The following is a 9,598-nucleotide window of genomic DNA, read 5'->3' as shown; positions in this document are numbered from 1 at the left end:
TCTTACCGTCTGCCTTTCCAGTCTCTGATGTTGTTCTTCTGCACAATCTCCCAGAACGGCGAAACAGTCAAACATACAAGCCGGCTTCTTATACGGGTCTCCAAACTCCAATTAGGTGAGAACCTACTTCCTGCTACGTCGCATGCGTGACGTCACAAGCGATACCACACCCATTAGATCGTAACAGCTTACGTTGTTTGACTGAACAGTGCTGCTGCTGACCATGTCCATCCCTTTATGACCACAGCCTACCTGAGTGCTGCTGCTGACCATGTCCATCACATTATGACCGCAGTCTACCTGAGTGCTGCTGCTGACCATGTCCATCACTTTATGACCACAGCCTACCTCAGTGCTGCTGCTGACCGTGTCCATCCCTTTATGACCACGGTCTACCTCAGTGCTGCTGCTGACCGTGTCCATCCCTTTATGACCTCGGTCTACCTCAGTGCTGCTGCTGACCGTGTCCATCCCTTTATGACCACGGTCTACCTCAGTGCTGCTGCTGACCGTGTCCATCCCTTTATGACCTCGGACTACCTCAGTGCTGCTGCTGACCGTGTCCATCCCTTTATGACCACGGTCTACCTCAGTGCTGCTGCTGACCGTGTCCATCCCTTTATGACCACAGCCTACCTCAGTGCTGCTGCTGACCGTGTCCATCCCTTTATGACCACGGTCTACCTGAGTGCTGCTGCTGATCGTGTCCATCCCTTTATGACCACAGTCTACCTGAGTGCTTGTCAAGTTGTCCCTTTTTCTTTTGTGCAATTTCCCAAACTTGAAAGGAATAACAGCACCACTTGGAGGTATAACTGGATTCCACTCGACAGACTTGGCAAACCCGCTATTTCTTTTATCCTTATTTTCCTTTTATTTGGATCTCAGCAAGGTAACCAATGTTGCCACCAGATAAAATTGTCAGGTAGAAAACCTTTAAGCAAAGAAGAAAAGAAATAGACCCCAAACTATTACATACATGTTAAGTCGCGGGCAGTGGAGGAGGCCCTTTAGGCCACACATGACCGATTACAACAAGAGTTTGCTGGGAACAATCCAGTCCTCTATCTGACTCTGGCTGATGAGTCCAATCACTGAGGTTTCACTACAGTTCATTTGCTAGTAGGCGTGAAGAGTACAGGTGAGGGATGGGTTTGTTTGGCCCAGGTAATTATCACATGGGCTGCTGATAGAGCATGGGAGGCTGAGGACCCATCGGACACACATGTGAGGGCGAAGGGGAAGACCCTGCCTGAGGATGGCTTGGCTGTCATCCCTGTGAATGAAACTGTGTGTTTCCGTCTGTTTAATTCGGCCCAGTCGCTAACCCCTTCCTCCCCACCTCTGCACTGTAGGGCTTATGTCAACTTCTCTGTCCTTGGTGATGTCTTGCTAGTGGCACCACCACGTTCTGCGTTTATCTGTGGCCACACAGACTCTCTTAAGGGTTACATTGTGTTGTCTCTTTTGGCGGCGGAGGTTGATTGGTATTATCTGGCTTATCTTGTTCCTCCTATTCGCGTGGTGCCCAAGGAGCAGATGTCTTTGGCTATGCGTGCATATTCACGCAGCAGACGGTCGCTTAGTCGGACTGAACAATGGTTTGGGGTGTTTATTCCATCCCTTGGAGTGTCAGACCTTCAGACTGAGGTGGCTGCCCTGCAGACTGCCGTGGAGAAACTGGCCAATCAGACACTTGATACTATAAAGGCCGTTCAGGGTGAATTATCCGTGGTTAAGCAGGTGGCTCTGCAAAACCGTATGGCATTGGATATTCTATTGGCTGAGAAAGGCGGTGTTTGTGCTATAGTGGGGAGAGAATGTTGCACGTACATCCCTGATTCCTCTCAGGCTGTGCAGAATCTGGAGGACGTGGTGTACAAACGGATGTCTGCGATACATAAGGAGCATGGCCTGTTTGAGTACAGCTGGAACAATTGGTTCTCCTCACTGATTCCGGGTTTATCCGGGGTGTTTAAACCTTTAGTTTTTAGTATATTGATTTTGCTTGTAGTGTTGCTACTAATCATATTGCTGTTTAGGTGTTGTTCTAGTGTTCTGTCTTCCCAGGCGGGCTTCCCCTTACCCATATGGGGATGATCCTCTCCTTCCTGCCTGGCTCTATGAACCACAGCCCCAGGTTGTCATCAATATGACCAGCAACGTCCAACTCTGCTGGTGACTCGTGGCCAACCAACCGCCGCCAGCGCCCATCGCCCCGCTGCGCTTTTGTCTGGAGTATTACTACGCTGTGGACTCTGATTCTGTGAGAACAGTGCGGATTTCGCGTGTTCAAAAGGGGGGAGTGTGGAAGTAAAATTGGACATTAGTAGGCCTGGGAGGGGAGGCATATTGGGTCTGTTATGTTTTAGGCCTTAGGCAAGAAGAGATTGTTTTGAATACTGTGTGACCTCGCTTTGTGATAGCTGCCTGCAGTTGGCTCTGCAGAAGCTCGGACCTTGGAGAGGCAGACAGTGGAGCAAAGGGGGGGAGAAACCACTTGCAGGAAGAGACTCGAAGCCGCCCCAACTGGTGCACAAAAAGTTATAGCTTAATAAAGTAGTTGTTGTTACGCAATTGATCGCATAAGTAATCATGTTAACCATACTAATCATATGTTAACCATGTATTTGCAGTGATTCAGGGACAATATGTCAATGTGTTATCAGAGAGGTTGATTTATAATTTTTCTACCACACTTAAACTTTAATTCGCTTACTTTAATTAAAGTAGAATCACTGTTGGTGTCCTCAATCCTTTAAATAAATATTTGACAGGGAGTCTAAGACAAGAGTATTACGTATGTGAGGTGGGCTGGGCTTCATTTCCACTTTGCACAGCTGCACTCATAACAACAGCGGGGACGTCACTACAGCAGTCTCATGCGGCACCTACACCTTCATACGCAGCAAGCAGGTGGCCATGATAATGACTGGCATTAAGTTACTGCTGCAGTCCTACACCAAAATTCATACAGATACAACGTACATCCAAACGCTGGTGATCTGGTGAAGTTTGTCTCCAGTGGCTACCCATACTTATGCACCACTAGTGATGGTACAGCACATCAGAACACTAAGTGAGGACCCAAAGTGACTTGTGGCCAGATTTTCTGGAGAGCAAACTTAAAACTCGTGCCTTATGCTTGTGTCCCCAGCCTGAAATATGAAAACACTTCATTTGTTTTTCGTCACAGTTAAGTTCAAATACATGCTTGATTTATGCAGTCTTCAGAAAGCACCTGGACCACCTTAAATGAAGCATTAAAATGTAAATAATATAGAGATACAGAAATCTCGTCAACTTCTGGAGGGAACATTAATGAAGTAACAACTAAGCTTGGATATCACACTCTGGATGATACCTCAGAGATCACTCCCTGGGAACACCTCAGATCTCTCTCTGAACAATTCCTTGAACAGCACTTGGGCTGCTCTTACGAGAGCTAAAAGCAGAGATTAATATTACTCTGCTTATCTGCTATTGCGCTAAGACTCAATGGTTGTTTCAAATGGAAAGCAGAAAATCATGTCATCAGCATTTTCTTAAAATGCCTTAGAGGCAGGTGACCTCAAGACACACAAAATATTACACATCCCCTTGTAGACTTGAAAAGTGCAAGACTGGGTCAACATACAAATGTGGCAACACAAAGAACAAATCATATGTTCAGAAGCCAAAAGCATGCAGGCCTTCTCTGCATTGGTACATTTATAAAATAATTTGAGCTGTTTTTTTTAGTCTGAAGTGTGCATCAAAGTGAAAATAAAGAAATCAAATGAGCTAGAGGCTACATTTTCCTTCAGTCTGAGAGCTGGAGGTGCCATGAAATGAAACAAGCATGGGCACTGACACCCTCAGTACATTTTTTACATGAAGAACCCTCTGGGATGTTATTTACAGATGAGGCTGTCATGCTCTGTTAATGGGTCATTTAAAAGCTATTATTACACTAATAATACACTGAGAAGGCTCTCTTCTTATTACTACCATTTCTGCGAGCAACAGTCACAAAAGAAGTGTCCGAACTGTTTCTTTGGAGATGGACGAGGGTTTCCATGGAAGTGACAGGACGTGTTGGGGCCACAGGGATGCAGCAGCAGCAGAGCTACCCATCCAAGCATCTCTAGAGACTTCCACAAGTACAGAGTGAAAGTAAGAGGCCTGGGGGTGGGGGGCAGTCATTCGGCCACGTGCCGGCGCAGGCTGGGGTTCTGGCTGGTTGCAGCTCCACGTCGAGGAGAATGTGAGGCTGCAGCCCGGAACCTTGCGGCGCTGCATCTGGTGCAGATGTACCATCTTGAAGCGAGTGCCCTTGCAGCTGTATGGTTTGTGGCACAGCATGCACAGGACAGCACTCGGGTCGACCCCCTGGCCCGGCAGCTCTGGGAACCCCTCCATGGCACCACCCCTCACCCAGTCTGCCCTGTTTGAGCCACCCTCCCCTTCGCTGGCCCCCTCCACCTCTCGCTGGTAGTCCGAGCTTCATCCTGCTCCAGCTGGAGAATGCTCCTCAGTGCCAGCCCAGGGCTCACCTCATCCCGGCTGGGAGATGCTTGGCTGCTGCCCCCACTGTGGTTGCTGTTGTTGTAAAGGTGGGAAATGTGGATGGTGACATCCCTGGGTGCTAGTCATTCCATTCAGGACCCTGCCCCCTTCCTCATCCTCCTCTTTGTCTTCGAACACATCAGCCACGCTGATGACCTCCTTCTCAATTTTCACTGGCATGCTGGATTTGCGGGGTGTGGGGTCAACAAGATGTTCCTGGATGCCAGTACCAGGCAGCTTTTGGCTGACAAGCCCTGCCTCGGCCACTAGAGGATTGTGGGAGCCAGGGGCCGAGGCCTGCTGCTCGATGAGAGACGTGTTGTTAGAGGCCGGAGGGAGTATGGAGCTGGTGGGCAGGGAGACCGGTGAACTGACAAGATCCCCAGGGGACAACAGCGCACGATAGAATGGGGGTATCGGTTGTACTGGCTGGACTGATTTCAAGGATAGGAAGATCAGAGAACTTTGCAGGGGAGACTGCAGCATGGGCTCGAGCAGTGGGGTAGTGAAGCCAAGAGGTGGCCGTCCCAGGCTGGTCAGAGTCAAACTGCTTTTGGTGCTGGAGATGACAGATGTGCCAGAGCCAACGCTGGAGCAGATGAGGTCCTTGTCACGGTTGTTCCTCAGCATGGGCATGTGTAGTCGGGGGTTAGGGTTGGCGCTGTGCCGGTTGCGGCTGCACAGGGAGCTGAACACCATGTTGCAGCCCTCGATAGTGCAGCGGTGCTTGATCTTCAGGTGCACAGCATTGTAGTGGATCCTCTGGGTGCCCTTGTCATAGAAGGTCTTGCCACATGCATTACGGCACACTCTGCCCTTGCGGGAGATAGGACCCATGCGCCGCATGCGGTGCATCTTGGAGGAGAAGGACGAGGTAACAATGCTCTTGGCTTGCTCACCCTTAACAAATGCATGTTGCTCACTCAGTCCAGCCGGCTGCTGCTGCTGCATTGGTGCTTGCTGCTGTTGAGGCTGCTGGGAGGTGGGGGTCGGGGAGATGGTTGTTTCGCTAGCAGGCTCAGGCTTAGGCTCGATCGCCACGGTGACACCGGTGCCCCCCAAGCTTGGGCTTTGCCCATTGCAGAATGGTGAGAGAGACACCTCCGACTCACTGCTCTCGTTGGGGTCACTCAGGTTTGGCAGACTGGACTCCCGTGGCCTGTGACCTGGCTGCTCCAGCATGAGTCCATTTGGGGGCAGACCCAGCATGGGGGCAGACACTGGGTTGATGTACTGGAAAGGAAGCAGGAAGGCCAGGCTGTTGGGGATGTTCTCAAAGTGGTGTATAGTAGAGAGACTGCTGTTCTCGAGGTGCGTCAGCAGGCTGGGGCTACGAGAGCGGTTGTTGCTCTCGATGAAAGTCCTGATGTCAGAGTCAGTTTTGGATGAGGGCACTGCGATGGCCTGGCCTTCTTTCTCCTAGGTGGCCAGATCTCCTCCTCCCGGGACATGATAGTCCAGCAGTCCAGAACCTTGCCTGCAGCATCCTGAAGGCCATATCAAGGGGAACAAAGGACACCACAAGAAGTCATTGATTCTGCATAACTGGCACAGCTGATTAAAGGTACACAGCTACCTGCCTGCAATGTCCAGGCCTCCTGGAGCAAAGACCTCGTAGATCTACCTGCCTGCAATGTCCAGGCCTCCTGGAGCAAAGACCTCGTAGATCTACCTGCCTGCAATGTCCAGGCCTCCTGGAGCAAAGACCTCGTAGATCTACCTGCCTGCAATGTCCAGGCCTCCTGGAGCAAAGACCTCGTAGATCTACCTGCCTGCAATGTCCAGGCCTCCTGGAGCAAAGACCTCGTAGATCTACCTGCCTGCAATGTCCAGGCCTCCTGGAGCAAAGACCTCGTAGATCTTAACAGAGCGACACCCCACACACTCTCCTTCTCCTAGCTTCCCTTTCAGTCTTCTTCTCCTGTGTCACCATGCTGGAAGTCATTACATTCATGGATAGAGAACAGGAACGTTTTCAATCATGTGAACCGTAAAAACAACCTAGGGCTTTGAGGCACTGCTATTAGTCAGTCTCTGCGATGAATGTCATTATAGAGAAGATGACCCACAGAAACACCTCAAAGTCTATTGTTTCTCAGCTGATCCATAGAAATGCCTCACAGAAATACAAATACAATGACTCCCACAACAGAGGAGGAAGACTGACCTTTGGAAGGGGTCACTGCTGTGATTTGTCAAATTCCTGCCATCCACAGAATATATTCATATAAACAATAGCATAAGAAAAGCTTAATGAAACTTTAAAAATATGATTAACTTATATACTAAAATGACACAGTGTTAAAAGAATAGGTGATAAAATCTTTGTGTAGCTTGACAGTCCACCCTGTGAATTGGCATTTTTTAAATAGGCGCTGTAGTCTTGTGGTCTATCTGTATAAATATTTAAAAATCTACTTTTAAATGTTTACCAACCAGCTGTTAAATTGCGCAGCTGTGCACTAGACCTAGAGTGACCCCAAATAAAGTAACACCCTGGTTTCACAGTGCCGCTGACTCAGGTGTTTACCTGTCGGCCATCTCAAACCCTCTGATGTCACTCTTCTCCTCTGCCCACCACAAGTGCGCCTTTGATCTCGGGCTCACGCCTTTAAAGTCACTTTCAGCTGGTAGACATTTAGAGGAACTTTTGGAGGCACCTTTATGAGGCTGGAGGGTGTGACGGGGCTTGTTTGAGCTCCACTAGCTGCTCTAATGAGAGCACTAACAGCAGGTGACCTGCGGACGCTCCAGCGTCCCAGACAAACCCTGGGAAAGGGCTGCTGTGTTCAGTGAATCCCTGGGAAAGGGCTGCTGTGTTCAGTGATTCCCTGGGAAAGGGCTGCTGCGTTCAGTGATTCCCTGGGAATGGGCTGCTGCGTTCAGTGAATCCCTGGGAAAGGGCTGCTGCGTTCAGTGAATCCCTGGTAAAGGGCTGCTGCGTTCAGTGAATCCCTGTTTAAGGGCTGCTGTGTTCAATGAATCCCTGGGAAAGGGCTGCTGTGTTCAGTGAATCCCTGGGAAAGGGCTGCTGTGTTCAGTGAATCCCTGGGATAGGGCTGCTGTGGGCTGGCCTCTAGGGGCACTACAGTGGACAGTTTGTGTACAGAGTCTGTGTGGTCTGTGGGGGTTTTCCCCGGTGAGCTGGGTGCTTTAAGCGGAGTGAGTGATCCCCCCCGAGTAAGCACCAGTCCCCTGCTCATCCCATCCTGAGTGAGCCACAAACGGTGAGCCAACCTTGTGCTCACACTTTCTTCACTGTAGTGTGTAAGTAATGTCTTCTCAGGAGAGCGCCGCTGTGCTAGGAACAGCTTGTAAATGCCCTCCCTCCTGCCCCCTTCCCAAATTAAACAAACAGCAAATGAGGCAACGCAGCACATAATGTTTACCAAATAGGGCCGGTTACCGGGGAGGGTGCTGGGGGTGGGGGTAGCTGTCGTGCTACGGGTCACCAGCTACGCTCAGCCATGCTCCAGAAAGGGGCCACCGAGACACAATGAAGTGCAGGAGCCATGCAGGCAGGCTCTGCACCTCAACGGGTACATTGGCAAGTGGTGTTCACTCCATAACACTCCTCCATGACACTCTGTAGCACTCCTTCCTGACATTGTAACACTCCATAACAATCCTCCATGACACTCCTTAACACTCTTCCGTGACACTTCTCCATAACTCCCCTCCAATAATACTACTCCGTGACACTCCGTAGCACTCTTACATGACACTACTATATAACACCCCTCCAATAAAACTCCTCCATGACATTCCACAACACTCCTCCATAACACTTCCTAGAACTCCTTGACGTTCCTTCATAACACTTCATAACTCCTTAATATATCCTTAACACTCCTTCACAACTTCCCTTACATCACCTTGGACGAGTGACTTTGCTCTTGTCATAGTATCTGAGCAAGACCTCGAGGTCCCAGCATCCTTCCCTTTTAAAAGATGGATGCTGTTTTTTGACAGACCGATCCCAAAGGGACATTCTGGTCTTCCTGATGTTCCCAGGTCCCACGTTTGGCTCTCTGGAGACACTGGCATTAAGCTGGTCTTTGTGTAGCCAATGTGACGGTTTCTGTGACCAGTATAATACGGAGGGGGTCATCTGCCCCCCTCCCTCTTGATGTATGCTACCCACGGCTCCATATCACAGAGGCCGTGCCTTCACAAGAGCCCCATGCTCCACTCAGCTTCATCCCTTCCTCCCTCTCTGCACCTCCCGACCTGGCCCTCTGCCCCAGCCTCATTAATATCTCCCCCCATGTCACGACACATTACTTTGTCATTACACATCCCAGAGTCCCCAGAGTAAATGGGTAAACTACTGTTTGTGAGGATAATGACAATTACGGCGAAATTACCACATAAGTCAATGGGTCGGCCTCTAGGCCAGGAGGGGCCCTGCTCAGCATCTTAGCTGCGGCGCATGATGGCTCTATAGCTGTCTTTAAGATGGATACAGTAGAGCCGCATTTTGCAAAGGCTGTAAAGGTGTGTGGGGCTGACGGTGAAAGCTGAACAGCCACAGGAACTCAGTGCGATGTCCCAAACACTGCCGTCTGCCCAATTCCCAGCTCTAATTAATGATTCGGGAGCTGCAGTGTTAATCAAGTTAAAGAGTCTGCTTCAGTGCCATCAGTCACCTGGTCTCGTCTCACGTCCCTCTAACTGGTGTGTTATGGTTTTGCAGCGGACCTGTGAGGGTCCTGTTACACTTCTGTGATAGTTACCTACCTGCATTATGCTACCCAGCTGAATCTCACCTCCAGGTTGACTGAGTAACTTCCCCCTGCTGCGAAATCGTTTACCAGACACGATTCACAATTTGCCTTCCGCCTGCCCCCAGACTCACCAAGGTCTGGCTTCACTCTATAATCAGAACAATGAGACACAGGTAAAGGCTGCCAGCAGTGAGGAAAATGCTTATTTGATGGCTATGCTGTAAAAACAGATCCGACGACTGAAACATGATTAGAAAATGCTCCCCCAGTGAGGTCACCGATGCACGCAGGCAGACCCTGCGTGGACCACAGCATCAGACTGG

At 50.0% G+C, this 9,598-nt stretch overlaps 1 protein-coding gene across 1 annotated transcript; it reads right to left on the bottom strand.

Moving 5' to 3' along the window:
- Positions 1-1,174: 1,174 nt before the first annotated feature.
- Positions 1,175-6,481, bottom strand: LOC140581708 (zinc finger protein basonuclin-2-like). The gene is given in 6 exon segments (XM_072705242.1): positions 1,175-1,204; positions 2,087-2,264; positions 4,417-4,607; positions 4,648-5,978; positions 5,981-6,035; positions 6,434-6,481. Coding segments are annotated over 6 exon segments (1,833 nt in total).
- Positions 6,482-9,598: the final 3,117 nt, after the last annotated feature.

Source organism: Paramormyrops kingsleyae, chromosome 22, assembly GCF_048594095.1.
Source record: "Paramormyrops kingsleyae isolate MSU_618 chromosome 22, PKINGS_0.4, whole genome shotgun sequence".
In the NCBI taxonomy this organism is placed as follows: domain Eukaryota; kingdom Metazoa; phylum Chordata; class Actinopteri; order Osteoglossiformes; family Mormyridae; genus Paramormyrops; species Paramormyrops kingsleyae.
Note: the sequence above shows the minus strand (reverse complement) of the source record. Positions and strands in the feature narration are given on the sequence as shown.